General features: G+C 54.1%; 1 protein-coding gene across 3 annotated transcripts in view; it reads left to right on the top strand.

Annotated features, from left to right (window-relative positions):
• The first annotated feature begins 9,195 nt into the window (after window positions 1-9,195).
• The window catches only part of Lmx1b (LIM homeobox transcription factor 1 beta), a 75,838-nt gene continuing 59,145 nt past the window's right edge, over window positions 9,196-25,888 (top strand). For 2 of the 3 annotated variants that reach the window (XM_021156074.1, XM_021156073.1), the window contains exons 1-2: window positions 9,200-9,338; window positions 10,117-10,303. In XM_021156074.1, the coding sequence (XP_021011733.1) occupies window positions 9,200-9,338; window positions 10,117-10,303 (326 nt within the window). Of the gene's footprint in view, window positions 9,339-10,116; window positions 10,304-25,888 lie in introns of all 3 variants that reach the window. The other variant, XM_021156075.1, reaches the window with a different exon arrangement.

The following is a 25,888-nucleotide window of genomic DNA, read 5'->3' as shown; positions in this document are numbered from 1 at the left end:
GGACTGAGCTAAAAACAGGACGGAATCCAGCTATACCGGCTGAGGGAGCAGCCTAGCCAAGTCTGAGAAGCTGAAATAAGGCCAAGAGTGTTGGTGAGGTGAAGCCACGTGGAGACAGAGGGGAGGGAGGTAGAGACCAGGCCAAGGAGAGGCCATCGAAAGGTTTCTGGACTTGGAAGCTTGTCCTGGACTTCAAAAAGCCTGACTCACCAAGCTCTTCCAGGCAGAAGAACTCTGCTGGGCATATCGTGTGGGCTGGAAGCAGAGGTGGAGTCAGGATGCACAAATGGAATTTTCTGGCTTTGCCACACACTGTGAGACAGTTTCAGGGCTTCTGGGATCTCAGCAAGCTCAAAGACCCAGTACACACACACACACACACACACACACACACACACACACACACACACATCAATGGTGCCTGCTGCCCAGAGGTATGGAGTGGAGGCAGTGACCTTGGTCAAGGTGCTTCACCGGGTGAGCCTCATCTTCCTGTTGGGTTCACTGGGCAACCATGACAGCTAGCTCACAAGGTCACTTTAGGCTTCCATGAGGTCACTGAAGTCAAGAGCGTCCCCAGGACCATTTGGTGAGCCACCACAGTGCTTAGTAGCAAGAGCAGCCGCGGACACAGCTTTAACTGTGGAGACTGACACTGCAGAGCTTTCGCATCTTGTGCTCACAGGAGCCCCTCCTTCTGTGGAGGGTCCAGCAGGGGTTGCTTGGGGGCCGCATTCCAGAAAGAAAAGCTCTGTGTAACATGAGACCCTGACTCTGGAAACACAACCTCTATGGGAAATTGGAGGATAAGGCCTGCTCTGCGAACTTACCCAGCCTCATTGCATACAAAGGGGATATTGAAACCCAATGCCTGGTCACTTGGCCTCTGGCCTAGTGGGCTTGCCCTTCACTGCAGCCAGAGAGATTGTCCTGAGCAACACACTTGACCATGGGGCATGGCTATTGGAAACCCTTCAAGACTTCCTAGCTTTCAAGTGCAAGTTTGCCCTCCTTATGTGACCTACATGACTCCTTATTGTGACGCAACTTTGATAAGACCAGCCGCATGGGCATCCATGACCCCAGCACCTTTCTGCTTCAGGGCCTTTGCACATCCCTTTGGCTCCTCTAATAGGAGGAGCTGACATTCTGAATGGTTACAGATTCTAAAGACCACAGAGGGGTTGGAGAGGTGGCTCAGTAGATTGGATCTCCAGAACCTCAGGAAAAAAAAAACACAAACAAACAAACAAAAACCCAGTAATCCCAGTACTCAGGAGACAGAAACTGGATTGCCTATGACAAAATGGCTAGCAAGACAAGCTAGAATCTGCAATAGCATGAGACTCGGCCTCAGTAGATTAAGTAGAGAGTGATTAAGACTCTCCCCATCAGCTTTGGGCCTCTCTCTCTCTCTCTCTCTCTCTCTCTCTCTCTCTCTCTCTCACACACACACACACACACACACACACATACATACCCACACACACACGGATATGCATTCCCCACACACTTGTGCTCACATGCATACAAACAAATGACCACAGACATTGTTAAACTCCCCAATAGTAATGTGAAGTATCAAAATCACTCACTCAATGAGAGAATCGAGGCAGAGGCCGGGAGAACAGCCAAGGGCTCTTGCAGCTCAGCTCCACTCACCCACCCAAGACTCCAGAACCTTTGAGCCACCATTCAATCAAAACAGGGCAGCAAGAGTGGATCAGAGCTGAGGACAAGATATGTTCAAGGTGAAGATGAGCAGAGATCAATAGGGCAGTCCTTGATCCAGCTGTAACCCAGTTCAGGCTCCAAACTGGTGGGTGGGCTGAGGGAGGACGGTGGACCTTTCTCAGCCTCGGTTTCCTCATCTGCAAGATGGGGCTGAACAGCTGACTTTCAGGCATGAAGTGCCGGCATTAACTGAATGCTCAGTCAATGGCATAATGTCACCTCTCTGGTGACACACAGCACCTAGGGAGATTGGACAGGTCCAGACCAAACCAGCCCCGTCAATTAGGCAGCTAGAGCCTGGGAAACCATCCTGCCCTGTTTGCTGTTTGGGGTTTTGTGTTTCCCAGCGTTTCCTTTGGAAAAAGTCCAGCTTCCTCCCTACTGGAAGAGGGCTCTGTTCACGCCTGGGTCTGGATGCCCAGGGGAGCCATGTGGAGAGGTGACAAGAGCCTGGGGTTTGGAGTTAGGCCAGTTGGGGTTTGGATCCAGGATCTGACCCTTTCAAGGCTGTGTGACCTCTCACAAGTGACTTCACCTCTCTGAGGTGTTGATTTTGTTGCCAGTTGTCTCAGAGGATTCTAGATGTGGACAGAGGAGCTGAGATGAAAGAAGATACTGGGTGTATTTCCCCGGTGTACAGGGTGTTCCTTTTGGGGAATTCTACCTTAGGGTGGGAGTGGGGTTCTAGGCTTGCAGCAAAATCACCAGCACAAATGCTTCGGGATATGTAATGTGAATGAGTTAAAGTCCAGAAATCTACCGCTTGAGGGGATGGGAGCCCCAAGTTGTCAACCCCCTGATGATCCATCAGAGAGAACCGACTTTTCCTCCAAAACCTGTGATTAAGTATAGGGAGGAAAATGTGCTCTGGGATGTCATTTAGATAAAAGTTCAAAACCAACCAAACTGAGGGCGGAACCAGAGAAAGCAAGCTGGCGGAGAGAGCCAGAGCTTTTGGGAAACCAAAGGCATCCTCTGTCTTAATCTAGGATTACTGGCATGGGAGTGTCCCCTTTATAATTTCACACTCTGTACACTTTTCTGTATGCACATTATAGTTCAATAAAAGTTCTATAATCAGTTCAAAGAAAAACATCAAGGCCGCAGGGCCGGGAGGAGAGAATGCTAGTGAGGGCTCCATAGATTCCCTCCAACTGTGCTGAAAGATCATGTGAAGAAGGACAGGACAATGGCTTTTCCCCAGCCCCGCGTGGAGGCTTTTTCCAAAGTGGACACTTCAGCCAGTGTGCCTCTCTTACCAGCATTGTCTTCCAGGGGGATCTAATAAGCTCATACGGGCAGCAATATAACTCCCCAGACTCACCCTTACTTAGCATTCATTTGACTTTGCCTTAACACCCTGCAGGGAGCGAAGAATGGGTGAGCCTTGACTTGTTTCCAAAAGGGCCTTTCCAAAAGACAGCAAGTCACCAAGACCGTTCCCCAACCCTGAACACCCCCCCCCCCCCCCCCCGCACATGGAACACCCAAAGGCTTTAGACTCCACTGGCAGGTTCTTCAGGGGGCCCTTGAACTGAAGACAGCAGAGAACAAGCCCAGGCTCCACCCCTCTGCCTGACGGATGCAGGGGTCCTGGGTTTATTTTTATTTGCTTGTGCCTTACTCTTTTCTCTTCCGAGGGCCAACACACGCTACACACATCTCCTACATCACATGGAGCAAGAGGCAGAGCCAAACAAACGCACATCATCAGATGCATTTATTTGCACAGACACTCATAAAAACTTTACTAGACACCAAATAATTACAGGAAGGGGCCAACCTCCAATTCGGCTGAGCCGCAGCGTTTTGAAGTGGATTTAAGATAGAGATCAAATAAGAGAGGCACCCGCCCTGGCTCACACCCGCCCCCCCCCTTCCCCAGCCGTGGACCCTCAGGGTGGAGACCAATGAACTCCCTGGCTTTTGTGAATCTGTGTCCGATTCTGTGAGTTAGTCTTAAGTCCCTAATGAGGCTTTTATGGCTCCAAACACGGTCCTTCACCCTCTCTTTGTTCTGGTTCCTGTAACTGGACTGGAGAGCCACTCATTCTTAAAAACAGGATGCCTGTTGAAACCATCCTTTGGCAAGAAATGCAGAGATTCTTAGGGAAAGTGCTTGGTAAAAAGCAAACATACAAAAAAATACACACATCACCGTCTCTAACGGGTTTCTTTCCAAAGAGCTTTAAAAAAAAAAAAATCTTGATTCTATTGCCTCTCAAAGCTCTCACTGTCGGTGTTAGCTGCCCTCAGCCTCCGGTTTCATGACAAAGTGAGAAGGCTGAGCTGTTTGTGCTGGGTGCCCAGGCACTGGCCGTGTCTCAGGTGGCCAGTCCACAGTAGCAGGCTGGGGGACTTCACCTGTCCCAGAGGGAAGGAAGAGACCAGACAGGACTGAATTTGAGACAAGTCTGTTTTCATTCTGGCTCTAGAGGCGGCAGAGGAAGAGGAAGAGGAAGAGAGTCTCCTATGTCTAAGTAGCAGCTCTCCTCCCATACAATTATTCATCAAATAGCAGGTCTAGAGCCCCACAGTGAGCTAGCCACACTACCATGTGACCCTCCCAGAGACTCTGGAAGTCTCTTTTATGCCCATTGCACAGACAGGGACCTTGAAGTACAAAGGTGCAGGTCTTCTACCCTTGTGTCTCCTAACCAGACCCTGAGACAGACAGGGAGGGATGCTTCCTGATAGCTGCCCTTCTCCTGTCCCTAACCATTGTGTAGCCAGTAGGAGACCTCCGTTCTGGGCCACCAGTCCTGGGAGGGCCTTCTCTGAACCTTCCTAAGAGCTGCCCGCAGCCTTTGGATCTGAGAGAACCTGATTTCCCCACACGTGGAGCAAGTCCATGACTGATGGTCCAGAGTAATGGCCAGAGTGGGGGTTGTTGGAGGCCTGAGGGATCTGGCTGCAGATGTTCATCTTCTGGCTCTAGGCATCCTAACACTCACCAGCCACCAGCAAACCCTGACACCCCTCTCTCATCAGCCTCAAAAGCCCCCAGTGGAGAATAAGTACCCCAGAAATCCCTCTCTAGTCTCGCCTCTCTGGAGAACTTCCACCAGCCCAGGGAGACTTCAGATGCCCTTCCTTAGGTAGTAGAAAGTGGTCGTCCAATGCTTTGACTCGTGTGTGGGGTGAAGACCAGCTAGGATGCTCAGAGCGGTACCTGGATGCTCGGGAGTTGGATTGCTAATGATCGACCTCTGCTGAGCCTTGGGCGCGCCCTTGCTCCATGTCCGTGGTCTTCAGGTTCTTCATCACTGAGGGTCTGGGGTAGACTGAGTTTCCCCGAGGAGCAGCTCCCGACTTGGCCCACAGCTTGGGACAGCTTTGATTCTGCGCGGCAGAGCCTCGTAGATCTTGAGACGCCATTAGCCAGGGACAGCATGGGGTGAGCCTAGGTGTTCCATGGCCTCGGTTCTTGAGGCAGAGCAGGAAAGCTGGTGCGATGCTTCTGAGAGTCTCCTTGCTGATGAATCCAAGGCTGTGGTCCTCCTCCTGCTGGGATCTGATACTGCAGTCGGTGGTTCTAAACCTGGAGGAAGGGTCCTCTCTCTCCCGGACTCTGGTCAGAAGCACCAAACTGTTGGGTTTTCGCTGGTGTAGCCCTTCCCCTCCCACCGCTCCCCCCACCCCAACCCCGCTCATACGCGCTCGCACAAGATGGGTCGCTACCGAGTGAAGTTGCAAGGTCCTAAAGGAGAAGAGCCAAAGACCAAGTCAGGGCTCAGGAGCTGCACGCCTCTGTTTTGTTTCTTGAGATTCCAGCAGTCGCTGGCAACTCTCCGCCTTCGTCTTTGCTCAGGTGGAAACAATCCCGAGCGGATTCTGCAGCAGACGTCGGAGGCCGCAAGCATCCCGCGTTGGACGGCGCGCGCAGGAGAGATAGGCCACCGGAGTTGTGAGTCTCAGAGCCGGGAGTGGGCATAAGCTTGTACAGAAGAGACAGGCGGAGCCAGGAGCTTGAGGCCCGCGGAGAGAAGTGGGTTCCAGGCCGAGGCCGTTGTTCTCCTGTCCAGTCGTATTGTTCTTCCTTAGAGGCAAAGGATGGGAGACCAAGAACCCTAAGAATGCTTCGGAGACAGATGGACGACTATGTGGGGCAATGTGAAGACCGAGTCTAGTCAATTCGGGGTTGGAAAGTAAGGACAAAGAAGGCCTACAGGTCGAGGAGGACGGACAGAAGGAAACAGGCATCTGTGAACGGAGCATCGTCCTTAATAGGACTAACGACAATCTTGGTTTCACTGTTCGCCCAGGGAACTATGGACTCAGTTGCCGACAGTTTCAGCAGCCTGACCCGAGTGGGCCGAGTAACAGGGCTGCGCAGGGAGAGGCCCCCAAAACTCTGAGCCTTGGAAAACACACCAGCCATGCATCAAATGGGGGGCTACAGGTGTGCCCTCGGTGCTGAGACCTGGCTTCAAGCACTGCAGAACGCGCAGCAAACACAGCCAAAGGTTCAGACCCGGTCTTAGATGCCAGCCAGAGGACCAGGGAAACCTCTGAAGCCGGGCCACAGGGGCCACCATTCAGCCAAAGAGAAACGGAGAGGGATGGGGTAGAAATGGACAGGCACAGGGAGCATGGGGGAAATGGGAGGGTGAAGATGGGGGTGAAACACTGCGCGGATTGCTTAGAATCCGAGGTTCGTCTTTAGGGTTTGAGACAGAGAAGATACTTCCGACTCAGCCTGAAGGAGATGGCGAAGCTCCGGGCCTGGAACCAGGGCTTTCGGTGCCCAGCAGTGGCTGCAGAGACACACTATGGCCAGCAGAGGGCGGAGTGCACCCGGTTGGGCCGCTGCCTCTGCGAGCGGTTCGGTGCCTCCCGGCTCTGCACGCCCCAGCCTTACCCGCTCGGCTTCTTCCCGCAGTAACGCGCCGGGGCCCAGATATCCAGAGAAGGCGGTCCAGGCCCAGGCCTCTGCCCAACCTCAGGGCTCAAGGCCTTAGATTTTTCACACTGAGTAAAAACAAGCGGACGAAGGGTGGGTGAAGAAAACTACATCCACATACCCATGCTCCCGGATACACAAAGGCGCCGAGAAATACACAGAACACAAAGCCACAAACACAAAAACCCCTGGGCGACACAGAACAATTCAGGAGCTCGGGGGTAAACAGAAACACAAAGGTAACTCGGAGACACACTTATTGAGAAAAATCTACCAGATTCGCTAAAGGGGCCGAGGCGCATACAAAGGCGTAGACATCTTCACTGTCTACACCTTCACGAGGACACACACAAAGACGTGTAAAAAACATGACATAGAAGCACGAGAGACGTGTACCGAAAACACACACACTCGTTGCCTGGAAAGACGTAAGGACACGCACACACAAAATGTATGTGCACAGGAACACGGGTGCACACGTACTCAATAGCTTCCGCGAGGCGGGAGCGCGGACACACACAGACACACTCCGATACCCACCGACACACACGCAGGTACTGGGGTGGGGCGGTGACCGCTAATCCTCCACAAAGCCGGGCCCCTCCGGGGGGCCCCCCAGCACAGGGGGCCACTTCTGACCAAGCCTCCCTCAGGCTCCAAATCTGATCCGCCCTCTCGCCTCTAGCGGGGTCAGGGGACCCGCCCTCCGAGCCCTCCATCCCCGCCCGGCTCCGCGCCGCTGCTCCACAGCCGGAGGGGCCAGAGCAGCCCAGCAGCAGCTCGCAGGGGCTGCTAACTCCTGCCCTGGGACCGCACCATCCCTCCTGCTATTCCAGGACGAAACCCGCGCGGGAGTGGTGGGGCCAAAGGTACCCTGTGTCCCGACGCGGCGCCTTCTAGTTTTCTCGCGGATGTCTGGCCAGATGCACCCAGGAGTCTCCAGCTGCGGGCCGCTGGCCTTGCGTTGCCCGCTGTCGAGGTCCACTTTGCCAAGGGTGGCCAGCGCTCAGTCTCTAACCCTGGCCAGGCCCCTTAGCCACAATGAAAGGGCACCGATTTCAGAGGTCACACGGATTTCCTTAGAATGACCGTACCCATGCCGTTCCAGGCCTCCACCCCTAGATCTTGAGGCCACCACTTCTTACCTGCCCCTCATACTCCAAGCCCTGGGAGGCCCAGCCTTCTCCCACTGACCCCGGCCGGGAACAAGATCCCGTTCCGAGCCCTGTTGACCCTCTTAACACTCTCTTGGTCTCAACCCGGGCCTGACCGTCCTCTTTCACCCAAGATCTCCCATTCTGGCTATGAGAGCCCCCTCAACTCACTCCCCCGCCCTATTTCTGCCAGGCCTGGGCTTTTTGGGACTACTTACTCAAACTACAGCCCTTACACCCCCTCCCCAGGTCAGGGTTCCCTTTGGCGAGTCCGGGGCCAGCGGTCCTTGCTTACATTTGATGTTCCCCATCCCTCGACCCTAAGAGCTCTCTCTGCACACCAGGCTGTCCGGTGCAGGCCCCGCCTCCCGAGGGGACACCAACTCAGATCCTGCGACCTACCTTAGACTACAAGTCCGGGTTTGGAGCAGCCGCTCCCGCCTGGCGCCGTCCCCTGGAGAAGTCGCTGAGTTCCCCGCCGTCCGCACAGTCTGGCCTCGCTTGGGGCCACTCCTCTGAGCGCTGGAGCTTAAAAAAACAAAAACAAAAATATTAATAATAAAAAAGGCAAGAAAGAAAAAAAAAAAAGAAAGCCTGATTTCCCCAACTCCCAAATCAGTTTTTCAAGAGGGGTGGGGCACAGGATTTGTTTCGATGGCTAACCAAACTTCTGCCAGTGGTGGACAGGATGGTCGCCTGAATTCAGGGCGCGGCACGGGGTGCAGGCCGGGGGCTAAGGGAGCCCTCCCGCAGGGAGGGGGGAGGCGACGGCACTATTTGACGTGGAGCAGCCGGCTCATCCCGGCGCAGTGATACGAGGCGCACCAATGAGTTCAAATGTCAGGAAGTTTGAGGAGGGGTGAGGCGGCTCGGGGCCGGAGTATCCCTCCGCCTCCAGCCCCAGCTCTAAACCGAGCGGCTTCTCGGGCGCACCATGGCACTGGAGTAGTGCGGGGAGCGCGCCTGGAGCCCCGCGGCCTGCTGCGCCCCGCCCGGGACCCTGCTGCGACGCCCGCGCCCCCCCAGCCCGCGGGGCCGCCCCTGCACCCCCGCCCCCTCCCCCGCCCGCCGCCGCCGCCGCCGCCTCCTCCTACTCCTCCCGGCGGCTCCGCGTGCCGCCCGCCGCCGCAGCCGGGACCCGGGGCTGACAAGCAGGTGACAGGCGAGCAGCGGGTGCGCGTGGCTGCGAGTAGCCGGTAGAGAGCGGCGCGCGGGGCTGCCAGCCGCCCGGGCCCTCCCGCACGACGCCGGGGCCCGGGGCCAGCGCGCCGCCGCTCCACGCTCGCCCCGGGGCAGCGGGCGGCCCCGACCCCGCGGTCGCCGCGCCTCCCCGGCTGCAGCGGAGCGGGCGGACGGGCCGGAGCGTGAGCGGCCCAGCCGGCGGGGTCCGCAGCGCGCCGGGCGTCCCATGGATATAGCAACAGGTCCCGAGTCGCTGGAGAGGTGCTTCCCTCGCGGGCAGACGGACTGCGCCAAGATGTTGGATGGCATCAAGATGGAGGAGCACGCCCTTCGCCCCGGGCCCGCCACCCTGGGGGTGCTGCTGGGTGAGTGCTGGGTCGCAACGCTCGAATAGTGCGGGTCAGGGGGTAGGGTTGTCCGTCGTGCCGCTGTGGATATTCTGTGCCCCTCGGCGTGATGGGCAAAGAATAAAGAAAATAGGTTTTCAGGACTTGGGGAGGTGGTCCGGACCCCTGGAATGACCACCGGAGTGTTAACAAGCACACCTAGACAGAGCTCCCTGAGGGGAAAACGTTCAGGGACGTCTCCTAGACAGAGGACTGAACAGCCTCAGCCGTCACTCACACCGTCCTCTCCGGGTCTGGGTTCTAGTGCTGGTACACTGGACTGCGCTGGGGTGGGAAGCGGGTGGCAGGGATGCTGGAGAACGAAGTTGTCTCCTTAGAGCCCGGGAGAGAGGCCAGGTCACCTGGGGAAGGGGAGCTTTTAGAAGAGAAAACTATCCCCCGGGTCTATCCCAACCGCGGTTCTTGGGGTAGAAGGTTCCATCAGCATCGTGGGGCGTGTCAGCCAGCGAGTGTCCTGGCCTCACCTCGCTGGTTGGGTTCCAGCCGGCCACCCCGCACAGAGCTCCTTCTCGTTGGTAATAACACCATCCGCTGGATCTCCGCGAGCGGGGAGAGCGCAGAGCCCAGCCAAGGCTGCAGGCCCTCGGCCTCTCGGCGCTCCAGCTTACGAAAAGGAGCGTGCTGTCTAGGGCTGCCGGGTCTCTGGCTCGCCGGCTGGGGTTCTCAGGCGACGGGTGGCGCTCCGGGGCTGGGCCAGGCGGCGCTGACGGCCCGGCTCTCGCCCTGTGCGCTGCAGGCTCCGACTGCCCGCATCCCGCCGTCTGCGAGGGCTGCCAGCGGCCCATCTCCGACCGCTTCCTGATGCGAGTCAACGAGTCGTCCTGGCACGAGGAGTGTTTGCAGTGCGCCGCATGTCAGCAAGCCCTCACCACCAGCTGCTACTTCCGGGATCGGAAACTGTACTGCAAACAAGACTACCAACAGTAAGCGCCTCTCGCCCTCCTCTCTTTCCCCGCCACGGACCAGCACTCCAGCCCGGCCGGTCCCTGCCGGGAAGGGCCCGCGCCGCCCTGCGGCCGGCTCTGCGCTCCACTGGGCCCGGCAGCTCCGATGGCTCAAAGGGCTGCGTGTCTCCGGGCTGGGGCGAATCATCTCCTTCCAGCCAACAGTGGTGGGGTGCCCCTAGGTGCCATCTGTTGTCCCGGAAACCTGCGCAGAGTGACTGAATTGGGGTACAAGACAAAGCCCGGGGCGGACTGGTCGGTCGATACAATGCTTGTCCTGGGAGAGGGCTTGGCCCCTCTAAAGCCTGAAGTGGGGACCAAGAATATATTTTCCAAGAAAGGCATTGCTTTAGAGAGCCAAGCCTGACTGTGTTTCCCCAGTTCAAGAGCGTCTGGGATTCCTGGAGCAGGGAGGTGGGTGCTGGACCCTGGCTGCGATGCAGGCGGGAGATCCCCACCCTGGCTGGCTCATTGCGCCACTTTTCTTCTCTGGTAAAGAGAAATGGGTGTCCTTCTTCCTAAACCGTTCCATACGGGAATTTTGCCCTTACAGTTTTTCTTAGCTGGAGAATCAATCTGTCTAGGAAGCTACAGCTTCCTAGACAGCTCTTCGTTGAAGTGGCTGACTGAAGGAGTCAGGCCCAGACAGCCTACTTTCTTGCAGCGTGCTGGAAAAGGGTGGTTGATACTAGAGGTGTGGTTTGAGCCTTACCTGCTGGCTTCTATGGTAAGCAGGGTGGCACTGTGGACTTGTGTGGCTGAAGGCTGGGGACAGACCGCAGAAGATGCAGAGCTTTTCTGGTGACCTACCTGGAAGTGCAATGGGGGAGGTTGAGTTGGGGTGCAATGAGGAGCCTTGGTGGGAAGAGGGGTGTGGGAATCTTGGGAGCGAAGTTGCAGAGACAAGCGTGAGCCTGTGGGAAGTTCTAAGTGGCGCTCAGAAAGGCTTCTTGGATGGGGCTCCTCAGGTGCTCTGGGCTGGAGTGGTCTCTAGGTGCCAAAGCCCTTGGAGAAAAAAGGCAGGGTTATGTGTGCCACGCAGTAAATGCAGCCAAAGTATTGGTCTCCAAATCCAGGGTCTAGCTTGGAAAGGGGCAGCTAAACTCTTTGACTAGGGCCTGACAACTGGGGCTACAGGCCAGAGCCCTGCAGAGGGCCTTGGTGGCCGGCTGCTGTTGTATCCCCAGGAACTAGGAACTGATCAGGGACTGCTTTTTGCACCTTGCTCTTTTTGGTGGCTGGGGTAGGGTGGGGTTTTCTATGGGCAAGATTTGGGGTAGGTTTCGAGGATTCTTCTTTTGTTGGTTCTATAACATGATGTAGGCCTGTCCCTCTCTATGGTCGGTGTTCCCCAGGTTTAGGCATATCATTGATATCTGTCCTGTGTCTGTGCCATGGAACTCTAGTTCCTGGGGAGAAAAAGGTCACCAGGCAGTTTGCCCACAGCTGTGCATACAGCAGCAGGAATAAAACGAGGTAGCACTGGTTGGGGACTTGGGGTGACTCAGGAAGCCCCTCTCTGGGAAGTACTGTGGCTAGGCACCAGCAGTACCTCTTATACCCAGCTTAGTCACTAACCTCACAGCCCCCGCCCATGGGTCTTCTAAGAGGCCTGGGAAAGTAGAAATGAGCCTCTGAAACTTTGGGGTGTTTTTTTAAATTAACACTGCAAAGACTTTGCAACCTTTTGTACATAGTTGCTGTCATTATGGAGCAAGGCAAAGACACCTCCCTGGTCCTTCTGGCTCAGCCCTAAAATAGTAACAGGAGCTAGGTGAGTGACCAACCTCCCCAGTTTACAAAACAATTAAACATTTGCAACTGCTTTGTCCCACTGATATTTGTTTTTGAAAGAAAAGAAAAACATCACCAAAGAGCTGGCTTCTACCAAGGTGCAAACTCCAGGTGCTGGGAAGGAATTTAGTCCCGGACTTTCGTCCCCGAGTTTCCTAGGGAAAGGACCCCGGCTTTATCCTCTCTGTTTCCCCTTTCCTCCCCCATCTCTCCTTTCTAACAATAACGACAATTAAGTATCTGCTATAGGCGGGCCTCCTGGTGTGCTTGGGCGGAGTAGTGGTTATCAAGACAATCTTGGGGACAAATCCCCAGGGTCTCCTGGCAGCATTTGCAGGGAGCAGGAGATCAACCAGGCCGGCAAGAACTCACACGGAAACAATGTTCTTTTACACAATAAAAAATATATTTTTATTCATGATTTTTTTCTTTGAGAATCCCAGATGCATATTTATATCATGTGTGCACAAATGCTTTTCAGACGAGAATTAAGGCGATCGGGGACAGAGACGTGCTTTCTTGATTTTAAGTGTGTGTCTCCACAGCACTGGGAAATTTGCAGCACCCCCTCCCCATACACACACACACACACACACACACACACACACACACACTTTTTTTTTAAAGTACTTTTTGTAAAAAGCACTCTTCACCCGCCTGCGCAGAACGGCAGAGTAGGTCCTTTTACAGAGGTGCTGTGCTTCTTGCTGTGTCTTCTTCCTTTCGGTTTGTTCCCAACGATTGCAGGCACCCAGAAGCGCGGAGTTGTTTTACGCACCACGGGGGTGATTAATTGGCTAGTGGGCACATATAGGACAATTGATAAAATCCACTCGCAGGCCTGGCAGAGCAAAGAAAATTCGGGCCCTGGAACTGAGACGTTTTTATTTGTATCCTGAAAACTCTCCTACCCCCGACCCCGTCCTTGTGTGCATTTCGGGGACTCTTTCAAAGAACGGGGAGGGAAAACCCAAGACCTCGGCCCTCTTTCAAATAGAAAACCGAATTAGAAACCTGGAAATCGCCGGCCTCCGCAAAAACGCGAACACCGCTCCGTGTCTCCCCCCGGAGAAACATTGAGAAAAAAACTGACAACCTCCCTCTCCAATATATGTTGTTTTTCTTGGCAGTTTAGTGAAATCGAATTATGTAACTCCCTTTTCTTGCTGGCTGTCGCTCACTCGCCCCGATTGCTTGTCTGGAAAAGGTTTCTGTCTTAAGGAGGTGGCGGATTCCTGGAGGAGGCTCCGGAAGTGGAGAGGGTCGGTGGGAGAGTCCAAAAATCTGTCACACAATAGAGTCTGACGGCTGTCGAGCAGCTCATGGAGGGGTCTGGGGAGCAGTAGGTGTGCGCACGGGAGCCTTTGTGCTCTCAGGGTGCGGGGCTCCTGCCCGGAGCTCTTCCACCCGCTTGTAAGGAGCCTGCCCAGACTCCAAAAGCCTCGGATGCTACGACCTCCCTGGCTCTGCTGAGAACACTGGGAATACCTTGGACCTGCCCCCCCTACCCACGCCGCTGCCCCAAGTAGGGGAATCCTCCGCGGCAGAAGGGGGCATCCAGGCTATGACTGACAAAAAGCCTTCTGAGTCCTGGGCTAGGTTTTAAAACATTTCTCTGCAAGTGGCTCAGCCGGGTTCTTCCCAGCACATTCTTTTCCTCGGAAGTGTTTGCCCGGGAAAAGGCTTTCCTGGATCAGGGGGCTCACCTTGGCCTCGGGAACAGCGACTGCTTCCGTCAGTGTAGCATCATCGGAGGGACAAACACAGGCTCCCTGCCCTTTTTGGCTTCTGGGTTTCGTTTCCCGGCTTGGAAGGCCTTTTTCCTTGAATGTTCTGGTATCCTACTCACTATTAGCACTTGCTTAATGGTGAAAGCCCCAGCCTGCAAGTATCACTCCTGTATCAAACTAGTTCCGGGTTATAGACACTGTAGCCCACTGCCCGGGGTATTGGGCAGGAACTTGCTTAGAAAACGAAGCCAATACTTTGCCTTATGAAAGGGCCTGGGGGTATTCTCTGGACCCCCAAGAGCTGAAGGGCTCCCACTGCCAGTGCCAGTGCTGGTTCCTTGGTGGAAGCCTGTATATTTAACCCCAGTACCTTCTCTGTGGGATGGAGATGAGGGAATGCCTTCCTGACGTGCAGTCATCTGGGGCTGAAGGAAAGCATTATTTAGGGCCGACTCCGGCTCACCCTCTATTCCCAAGGCTCTGGGCTGCTGTGGCCTTATTTGCTTGCAGTATTTTTCTCAAGTGGAGAAAAGTGTCAGCTAGGATCTGTGTGTGATTGGAGGGTTCATCCCTTCCTGCCTTCCTGCCATGCTTAGGAATACAACAGCCACCAGGCACCTACCTGACCTTCTGCCTACCTGTGAAAGTATTCTTACAGAATCTACATTAGGTGCCCAAGGGATCTGGTGTCTTCCCTGGTGTGTTGTTACATTTTGTAAGTTATTATTGTCCTCGGGGCTGCAGTTGCAGGGAATGTGTGTCTCCAAAGATACCCTCCAGACTGCAGACAGGTTTCTTGGCCAAGCCAGGCTGACCATAAGTCTCTCTCTAAACACATCAGTATCTTCCTCTAGGACAGCATCCCCCTTTTGCCTGACAGGAGGGCACTGTGCCTTCACTACCTCCCTCTGCCACAAAAAGAGCTTTAGACACTAGGTCAGAGCCAGGTTCACCTCCTGGCACCAGCACCCATCTAAGTGGCAGCTCACCACCAGTCCTGGGCTCTCCTGAGCTTGGTGAGATCACCACACACAGTAGCTTCCAGGATTCCCAAGGACACCTGCTGGGGCTTTAGTTGATGTTTCCTTCTGAAGGCATCCTTTATTCCCTGGTCCAGTGTTGGAGAAACTTCTGATTGTAAGAGCGGGTGACTGTTAGCATCTTGGGTTGGTGTGTGGCTCTGTTCCGCCTGGGATCGTGTGTTGGCCCAGAGAAGCAATATTTCCACTGAGGAAACAATGGTCACCCCCAGTGCCTGCATATTGCTTGGAAGAGCATGCTCAATACTGTCATCTCATAGTTGGAGAACTGTCCTAGCTTACTGTTTTTGTGACTCAAACGTCAGGCAAAACGCTCAGCCTCCATGTGCAAGACTGATCTAGAGGGTGTGAGATCCAGGGACTTAAAAGGAAAGACAGATTTAAAGGTGGAAGAACATTCCAGAAGATTAGAACATACATGCACACACACTCCCACCAGCTCAGACTCTGTGACCCTGTGAGGTTTCTGTCTGTGGTGGTATAACATAACTTCCCAGCCTTGTGACTATGCAGGATTTTTAAAGAGACAGAGTGGGGGGGGGGATATAAACTAACACTTGGGAAATCATATCACTTAGGAAAGAGGATACTCAATTTGTTGGACACCACAGTCAGTCCTTGGATTGGGGTATGGGAGCAGGGCAGATGATCCACACATCCCATGCCCAGAGCTCTGTGAACTTTTAACCAGCCCTGAGGTGACCAGGACCCTAGGTCCTTGGCTGTCTGACTGACCCAGCCAGAAGATCTTTAGCGCTCTACAGTTCCCAGATTCTGTGTTGATGGCAGCAAAGAGAAAAATCCAAATTATATATATTTATTACCGCTGCGGTCAGAAGTGGAGAGGTGATGGTAATAGGGGAGGGCTGAGGGGGGGAGGGCTGAAAAAGTTGATTCCGAAGGCAGGGGAAGTGAGGTGGCAGACGTCTGCCTTTCCATCAGCCTCTGGTGTTCTCCATTCATATCATAAATGTCTCCTGTCATTTGATGCCAAAAGCAACATGATTTGGTTCCCTGGTGGCCTATAGGGTTTTTCTCCTCCTCCTCTTCTTTTCCCCCTGCAGTAAATGTTTATTTGTTAATAATATACTTTAAACAGCCCAGCCTTGACCTCAAGTCTCCTGGAGCATCCATCTTCTTCTAGAAAAATGTTTCAAAGTTTGTGTAATTTGGGGGGAAGGTGTAAGTGACGGGCAGTGAAGGGTCTGTGTTTGCTCTAACTACCGCTGTGGCACTCACGGAGTGCTGGGGGACACGGGCTGCTGTGCACCTAGTGGTCTCTTTCCTGGGTTTCAGGCCCGGCTGACAGCACTTCCTCAATGCCCTTTACCTTTTTCTTGGCCCAGATCAGTACAAATAAATTCTCACGTGAGCCCTTCCTTTGTTATGCTCAATAGTATCTGCACCTCAGTTCCATGACTGGCAGCCCCCTGGGTCTGCCTGCTGACCCTGGGGGCCCTGAAGGAGGACTCAAGTTGTGTGGACTTATGAAGGGAACAGGGCCTCAAGGAGTGCCTGGCCCCAAGTGACCCTAGACTGGCCCAGAGGCTTCAGTGGTGGATGATGCCAGGGCACCTGGCTGGCCTGGCACCTGGGGGGGGGGGCAGAGGAGGGAGGACGACCCATTCCTAGAATCTGCTTCTATAAGAAGCAGCCTGTGCTAAAAAAGAGGTGTCACACACACACACACACACACACACACACACACACACACAGAGTGAGATTGCTGGCTGAGGAGGGTAGTTCTCAGGGCTGTCCCACTAGGGTGGTAGGTGCAAGCCATTTAAATTAACAAATATGCTGGGACGATGAGGTGACCCCCAACACTGGGCCTCCAGCTCTCTGTTGCCCATAGGTGCTTCCAAAGTTTTGGCCCAGAAAGGAAGGGCAGTGTCAACCTGGAATGTGGCTGGGTGGCTGTGACTGTGTGTCCTCCCTCTTCCCCCACCTGTCAATGGGAGAGGAGAGTCCTATTGAGTTGCGCTGAAAGTGCTGCAGTTACTTGGGCCATCCAATGTGAATCCTAGCTCAGGCCAGGGTAGAAATCAGGGAAACAGGATGCTGAAGGGTAACCTAAGCTCTGAGTATTGTGATTTTAAGCATAAGAGAAAAGGATCAAAAGGGAGTTGCTGGCAAGTGCAACTTTGAGATACAGACCCTAACTATCTCTTACAGACTGAGGCCAGAGACTTCCTCCTCCTTGAAATGGGGATGACAGGTCCCATCTTAGGTTGTGACAAAGTGAAGCAAGCTCAGAGGTACCAGCCTGGATGGGGCACTCAGTGTCAGTGTGTATTTTTCCCCTCCTGCTGGGAAGTAAGCCGGAGGCAGGAACAAGCTGTCTATCTACCCTGCGTGGGAGGCTCAAGGAGTGTGACCGCTCTTCTGCTGGATCCCCTGGGAAGGAAATATGCAGGCTTCCCACCCCAGGCAGCACGGCACGGGCCGCCACGACGGGCAAGCTCAGGGACCATTTTCTCTAGCACTCTGGGGCTTGACCAACGCACGTGAACTTGCAAGAGCAGAGCGGGGCTGAGCCCGATGGGCCTGAGGTAGCATTGCTTCCAAAAAGGAACGTTATTTGTAGAGTGCCTGTGGAGTACGCTGACTTTATGCCCCCAGCGGGACCTGTGGGTGAGGGAACGGGCTCCAGAGGGCCTCCCTCCCTTCCTGAGATCCCTAGATCGCCTTGTCCTGACTTGCTGAAGCCCTAGATGCTAGATACCTCTCTTCAGAGCACCGGCCTAGAAGGTTGGGGAGGGGGGGAGAGGGGGAGAGCGGCGAGTGCTCCCGAGAGGCCAGCCCTGACCGAAGGACAGAAAGGTTAGAATAACCCCTTCCCAGAGGGGAGAGCCCCCTTTGCCAGCGGGACTGGCAATGTGGCTCACCGCAGCCCGGGTCTGCGCAGTGTTCCAGGAGCTCGTCTCAGCCGGTCCTGCCTCCCGGGATTCTCTTTTCCCGGGAGTGGAGCAGCTAGGGTATGCAGGCTCCCGGGCTCCTCGGTAGATGGAGCAGGGGCATTGGCGGTGGTTGATGAATTTCGGTGTCACCAGGGGTTTAGCCCGGATTTGGGAACCGCGCGCTCTAATACGCGCACACGGTCCTGCCCTTTCTAACGCGCACCCCTTTCACCCGGCCGCTGATTTATGAAGGAATTCGATCCGATCCAGGACGGGCTGGGCTGGAGCCCGGAACCCAGGGCCTCGCCACAGCTCTTGGGTTCCTTCGCAGTTAAGGAATCTTCCGAAGCTTGGAGGCTCTTCGGGACTGGAGGCCGGGTGCCCGGTGGGATGGAGCGCCCACACGGAGTCGGGGAGCGGCACCCCTAAGAACCATTAAAGGGGCCAACTGGAGGGAGCAGGCTGATGGCGAGAACAGGCTTTAAGATTCTCGCCCCAGCCCCCCAGCCCACTCCTTTGGGCAAGCACGGGAGCAAGTCGGGGAGAGTTGTTGATCTAGGGAGTAGAACGTTGAAGGAAAGCCTGTAAGATCTTTTTCCCGCCTGAGAAATGTCCCAAGTGCCTCTGCTCCTGAAGCTGACGAAGGGGCCCGCAACAGAGTCCTCAGCACGGCTGCGTGCGCAAGCAGAATTACCCCCCACCCCCTCCCCGCGTACCAGCACCGTACCAGCCGAACGGTTTTTTTCCCCTTTCCAGATTTGGTTTGCAGGGATGTGGGGGTGTGGTTGTATCAATCCACAAATATTTACCCTTAACAGACTTGTATCTGTGGAGATTTCGAACAAAGACAGTTTAGGGGGATTACAAAAACCCTAAACCCCGTTTTTCTCCCGGACTTGGTACTTTAAATGCCAATTACAGGCGAGCCATATCCAACAGCAACGGGAAAGGCGGGAAGGGTCTGGGAGGGTGTGGGGGACGAGTGCAGCCGTTAAATGTAACTTTTCATTATGAAAAAGGATTTCTCTGGTTTTATCTTCTAATAAGATTATGTCAGGAACACAAGTACCTAGCCTAGTGCTGAGTGACAGGCTCTGGCGTTTAATCAGGAGCTGACCGCTCAAACCGCGGGGCCCTTTGTCCCACCGAGTGACCGACGGAAACCTGCCGCCCTAATCCCCTTATTCATGTCAAGCAGAGAAAAGAGGCTGAACACCTTACAACCGTGTCCCCTCCACCCCTTCCGAGGGCAACCGGAGGAGGGGGGCCTCGGAGGGCCCCAGGGTCCCCAGTACTAGCTTTTCCTTTGGGAGTGGATAGGGTCTCTTGAGCCCGCTAAGAGGGCCAGCAGAGGAAAGAAAAAAAAAAAAAAAGGGAGCCTCCGTGGCAGCATCTGGTAAATGGGGACATAGCCCCACAAGCAGAGGGTATCTTAGAGTCGGGTATTTGGGGCTTCCAGTGAGGAAGCTCGTGCAACTAACACCCTGGTCAAGGCAAGTCTGGTAAGAGCCAAAATAGGGTTGCAGTGGAGACCAGGGTCCTCTGAGGGGCAGATTTCGTTAGGTTCTAGGGAGTGTGCCGTAGTCCTGAGACTCCTGCAGGTCTGGGGCGGCCATTCCCAGCTGTGAGCTCAGCCCCTTTCTTCAGAGGCCAAATTCCTTTGTTCGACCCCCGCAGAAACCCGCTTCGCAGCCAGGCCACTGGCGCCTTTTATCCCCCCTCTGCAGCAACTGCTCCTTCATCTCATCCTTCAACCGGTCCTGTGCAGACTCAGCCCGGCCTGTGACCACCGTGTAGGAGCCCCAGAGGCCTGCGTGGACTAGTAGACTCACACCGCTCCCAGGCCAGCCAGAAGGCAAGGAGTTCTGGGCACAGTAGGGAGCCCGGAGCGGAGCCGCGGAGAAGCAGCCATCCGGGCAAGCGTGATTCCGGGGCCATGCATCTACTGGAAAACAAAAGAAAACAAAAACAACACAACACAACAAAACAACAACAAAAAGTAAAGCTGTACCTAGCAAGTAAAAATGCCTGTGCTCCTGTGTTCCCCAAAGTCTGCTCTGCTCCCCTCTAGGAACCACTTCACAACCCCCAGGGTTTCAGCCCCAAGGCCCCAGAGTCATAAGAGCTGGAAGAGGAATTTTGTGTCTCATACCAGGCTGCCTGGCCTCTTTCCTAAGGTCTTTGGCTGTGCCAGGAACCCACGCATCCTAGCAGGGCGGGGGTACTCCCAGTTCCTTCTCCTCTTCTGCCAGAGTCCAGCCTCGGGTCACTGAAAGGAACAGGCTGAGCATAAGATATCACACACACACAAACTACACACACCAGAACGGACAGAGGACAAACTAGGACTGTTTCGTGGAGTGGGAGGAGGGCAGGAGTAATGTTCCTATCTCTGGCTGCACTGGGACCCAGAGATTCAATGGAGAAGGGAGCTGGGTCCCAGAGGAAGGGGACCACAGGAGCACGAAGTCTGACCAGTGTATATGTGGCAATTGGGGCCAAGGACGAATGGACCCAATGATAACTTAAATATCCTTTCCCGAGCCCCTCTGCAGTCCCTGGTTCAGTGGAGTGGCAGGCCCTTCTTCTTCTTGGTAAGGGGTGGGGGCTGCAGGGGAGACTTTCTCCCTCGAAACACTTGATACCAACTTTTGTTGTTTTGGCAAGAAAAAAAACTAAGGCTTGTTTGGGAAGGGAGGGGGCGTTAGGCACAGAGGGAAGGAGTGAGCCTGCGGCACGGCAAACTTTGTGGATTAGGTTTCAGAGCCTCCGCCCCACCCCCAGCCCTTCGGTGGTGATTTGTGTGCGGGGGTCTGTGACCCTGCGAGCATCAAACGGCCCGCGGGAACCGGCCGAGTTCAGAGGGACAGTGGGCAGAGGGGCAGCCTAAGACAACGCAGATGGTTCCTATCAGCCAGCCTGCCAGCCGCACCCTGTGCTCACAGTGTCTGCCCCCTGGCCCGGGATGTCTCCATTGGGAAGGGACAAGAGGCCTTGGGTATTGAGGAAGGCCACTGCAAGAGCTCTAATAAGGGGTCAGAAAGTAGTGGTCATCAGCCACAGGCCTAGAACAGTGTCAATCTACCAAGCCAGACTGGCTCAGGAAGAAGTCTGGGCTTGCTGCTTGCACTAAGTGGCCCAGGGACTATTCAGGGAGGGAAACCAATCCTCTGGAGCCTTACCAGAGGGCTGAGTTACCCCACTATTAGCAGGTCAATTCAGGTGCAACGCCCCTCCCAGATATGGGTCTTTTCCTCCTTTTCTTCCTCTTCCTCCTCCTCCTCCTCCTCNTCCTCCTCCTCCTCCTCCTCCTCCTTTAGACAGGGTTTCTCTGTGTAGCCCTGGCTGTCCTAGAACTCGGTCTATGGACCAGGCTGGCCTCAAGCTCAGTGATCTGCCTGCCTCTGCTTCCCAAGTGCTGGGATCAAAGGCGTGCGTCCTCCACTACTGCCTGGCTCATTTATTCACTCTTTCCTGGGGCTGGACAGTCTGCTGTCCCTGCCTGCTTGGTCTACCAGGGCATTGGTTTTCAGCCAGTCGTGTAGTCAGGATGGGAGCTCTGAGCCTTCATTCCCACCTCTTGCAGTGTATTCTAGCTTGGGCTCCACCTCAGCAGACCTAGGATCTGAAGACCCTGCTTATATAGCACAGCGCCTGACCATATCTTTGGGGTCTTTGGACTGCTGCATAAAGTTCCAGCTGATATCTCTTTAAGAAAAGCCAAGTAGTGGTGCACACCTTTAATATCAGCGCTTGGGAGGCAGAGGCAGGTGGGTCTTTAAGTTTGAAGCCAGCCTGGTCTACAGAGTTCCAGGATAGGCAGGGCTACATAAATAAACAAACTCTGTCTCAACACCCAGACCACCACCACCCCCCCAAAAAAAAAAACAATCCTTGAAGCAAGGGGAGAGCTGAGTCCAGGTGCAGCCAGAGCCTGGCTAACTTTCCTACATTTGTAGTGCCTGAGAGGAAGCAAGAGCCAGGCCTGCACATGCCTAGATAGGAGCTAGCACTCCACAGTCCTCTGCAGAACAGGCTCTAGCATTAATACTTAGCTGATGTCTTAGTTCTCCTGGCTCATGAGAGGGAACTGGTGACAGTGGCCTGGACAGTAGAATGGTTTTAAGAGTTTTCTGAGCTGTGGAGTTCTGGGATGTGGAGAGACGGTTGAGCATGGTGCCTCTTTCTGCCACTCTTGTGTGCGACTCCCAGACACCCGTACTTGGCCCTTTATTCCCACAGTGGGTCATGGAAAGGCCAACAGCCTGGCTAGGAGACTGGGCCAGTACACTGCCCAGACCTCTCTAAGTCCCATCTTCCAGGGTCCCTGCCTCAAGGGAACAGCCGACTAGGTCATCTGTGCATGGAAAATACATCTGTCCTCCACATGTTGGACACTGAGCTGAGGACATGTGGTTTCAGACGTGTTATCTTAATCATATTTACTAGCCAATCCTGAAAAAGAGAGAGAGAGAGAGAGTTTGATATTGTTACAATTTAAAAGGGATCCCCCCAATCTGCCCAACAACAGATCAGGAGAGACAGGCAGCAACAGCCGGGTTTCAGCTGAGCTCCGGACACAAGTCCGGAAGTCCTCTAGGCAGTTCCACGGGATGATCCCTCTCTGCTGTGAGATGAGGGAGGGACACTTGCCTTTTCCATTTCCCCACGCAGAGATCTGAAGCGGCATTAATTACCCCGCCCTGACTGATAGTTGGCTGCTGGAGTGTTTCTAATCCTTATTAACAGTCTCTAAAGTCAGGCATGAAACATGACTTCTGCACCACGCTCTCCCGCATGTGTTTTTCCTTTCGAGGATATTTTTCAGGCTACCTCCGAGCCCCACTGTTGTTGGTGATTTTCTGCCATAGGTCTAAAGTTGCCAGCCTGAAAGCCAGTCTTGCAGCAGGGAGCTCAGTCAGGGAGGGGAGCTGGCGCATGACACATCTCTCTGCACAACACAAATTGCTTCTGATTATTGAGCTTTTGAATATTTCCCTCCATCATGTTTTTATTAAGAATGCCAGCATATTTACGCTTGATAGTGTCTTCAATTAGGTTAAAAAAAAAAAGGCAGGGGGTTCCCCCTTCCATAGCAGTATGTAAAGAAAATAGTTGTCATGACCGCAAAATTACCATCCAAGCCTGGTTCGAGTCAAGCCAGCCCTGCTTTGACAAGCCCAGCAGGGCTGGGCGCTTTTTCTACACTTTCCAGCTGGTAGAGAAACAGAGCTGAGGGAAGCTCCCGGCAGCTTGGATCTGCAGGGGCGCTCAGGATGCTGCTCAGTAGCTGATACTTCACAAGTCTGAGAGGCAGAAAGGCGACAGCTGCACAGGCTTCGAGCAGGCGGGCCAGGACCCGGAGAGCAGCAGCAGTGACCACGGGGCAGGACCCAGAGAGCCTACAGCTGCAACAGCAGCAGCAACAGCCACAGCCACAATTGTATGCTTGCTTAGAGCTGGTAGCCCCAGAGGCACAGACTCTGAGCCATTTTCATTCTTCAGTGACATTCTGACATGGGTGCTAGCTTGTTTTCATTTTCAGATAAGACAGAAGACACAGAGAGGTTGAATACTGTGCCTGTGGAACCCTGACATTGTGTCACTAGAGAATTTTTCTGAGATCCTTTGGGAAGGTGGATTTCCTGGCTCCTTGCTGGGTTTGGTGCCCTGGTAGCAGCCTGGCATACTGGTTCAATGTCTAGGTGGCTCCTGATATATGTCCTGTGTTTCTTCTGTGATGCTAGGGTTGTGACTTAGAGAGTGATAATCTTACCAGGCCTTTCCATTTGGGTGCATTTGAGCTATTGGGCTCCTGGACCAAGCCCCTCCTTAAGTCCTGCTGGGGCGGCTATAGCAGTAGGCAGGGCATACTTCAGCACTAATGGAGTTTACCTGTGACCTAACTACTTCCATTGGGCATGACATCATTCCATCTTAGCCTTATATGACTCTTGAGAAACAAGCTTAAGGAACTTGGAGAGTGACTCACGCCAGTCATACGGATGGGAAGCAGCTGATGGGAGACACACTCAAGTGTCCTAGGGTGTGAGGTAGGCTTTCTCCTTAGCATCCTTGGGCATCCGAGTACCCTCTGTATGCTTTGCAAATGAGCAAGAGCAGGCAGACTCAGAGCAGGAAAGTGATTTCCCAGGATTACATGGCAAGATGTCTGTAGCCGGGGTAGTGGAGGCCTGGCAAGCATGGACAGGGGCGCAGTTAGGCCTCCCAGGGCCATCTTTACCCCTGCTTCGCCTTCCTGGCTCCGGACTGCTGCTACAGCAACTGGAGGCAGGCTGTGTCTGCCCTTTGAAGGGACAGCCGCCTGAGCTTGTCACTTTGAACTGCAAAGGGGCCTGTGGTGAAGCTCAGCCCCCTCCCACGTGCCCCTGTCTGCCCACCCCTCCAGGTTTGGTTCCAGCAGGCAGGCAGGGCAGCTGCCCCCTGAGGGACATCAGAGATAAGTGAACAGTGACAGACCAACGGAGAAAGACAGAGCTGGTCTCACACTGGTCTGGCTGGCCTACATGGCAAGAGTTCAGGAAGGTCACTTAGGTGCCACCCACCCACAGACTTGCTCTCTTGGACTCAGAGACACAACTCACATTCAAATGTAAATAGCAGTAAATCATGATGGAGATAAATAGTAAAAGGAAACATTTGTCTTAGGGACCAGGGACCTAGTACATGCTCAGCCTGGCAAGCATCCTGGAGGGAGTCTCAGCAGGGAGAGCTAGGTGAGCCTGGGGCACCTAGATGGCTGGTCCTCACCAGCCCAGCTGAAGACCATGGCTGCTCATCTTCATTGGCCAGATTTTTCAGTAGGACTTTGCAGAGTCCTGCAGAAAGCTCTGCTGCTTTCTGGCTGTGACCTTGGGCTAGACCTTGTCTCTGCATCTCAGTTCTGGCAAAGTCTGCTGACACCTAAATGCTCGCCACGGGCAATAGTGCCCTTCAAAGAACAGGCCTCTGGGTAGGAGCCAGGCTCTTGAAGATTCCCTGATGGCTTTCTTCTATGTGTTAGACCTCAGCTGCAGCAGTAGATGCTTAGTCAGTATGGGGCAGGAGCTAAACTTTTATGGTCTGGGATCCTGGCATGAATTCTCTGTAGCTGTGTGACCCTCAGCAGGTTTCTCTTTCTGCCTCTCTTGTTGCTTCACTAAAAATATTAGGGATCAAAAAACCTACCCAGCCCTCAGGGTGGCCCAGAGATGTGAAATGTATTGATGTGTATGAAGAGTGACATTAGTCATTGTGGGTGACTTTTGTCATAGGAAGGACCTCTATCTAGTGCTGTGATAGAACATTAAGAATCTGTGTGGCTGGAGGCTTAGGGCTGTGTGAGATGGATCAGCAGGTAAAGGTGTTGCCAGCCCTGATCACATGGGTTGAATCCTTAGAATTCAACCAACTAAGTTGGGCTAATGTAAGCTGGGTTCTGACCTCCACACACATGCATATCCCCTGCCCCCATAATAATAAAACATTTTAAAAGAATCTATGCAAGAGACAGAGGCTGTAGCTTCACCAGAACAGTGTTGCCTGGCATGTGAGAGGTCCTGGGTTTGATCCCAGCTCTGAATAAATGGGCTGCAGTGAGACTTGCCTGAGATTGCCTGGGAAGAGCATGAGGGTAAGAAGTATACAAGGTCTAGTACACAAGGGCTCTGTGTGTCATAGTCTGTGAGCAGGTTCCTGGGAGACTGAAGCTGGGCAAACTGAGGACAGTGTTGCAACGAAGCTCGCAAACAGAGCTATTTGGAGTTAAATCTGGAACTGGAAGGATGGTCTGGGGCAGTAAGTCTGGCTGGAGAGGCTGCCTCGGGACACTGGGACAGGAGACTGCAAAGAAGACAGGAGCCAGAAGCTGTGCTACAGGGCTTAGATTTGATCCTGTGGGCAGGAGGGAGCCATTGAAGGTTATTGGACAGGGGAGTGACGGGAACCAGGGGTCCCTTTATGAAGATGAGCCAGCGGCCTGAGAACAGGATTAGAGACTGGCAAAGGAGGATGCTGGCCCTGGGAAGGGAGGTCATGAAGTAAACAGTAGAGGGTATGAGTGGAAGCCAACATCAAGTTATGGTTCTGAGTGTAGGCAGA

The sequence above is a fragment of the Mus caroli genome, chromosome 2, assembly GCF_900094665.2.
Source record: "Mus caroli chromosome 2, CAROLI_EIJ_v1.1, whole genome shotgun sequence".
NCBI lineage: Eukaryota > Metazoa > Chordata > Mammalia > Rodentia > Muridae > Mus > Mus caroli.
The sequence above is the reverse complement of the archived record's forward strand: the minus strand, read 5'-3'. Positions and strand labels throughout refer to the sequence as shown.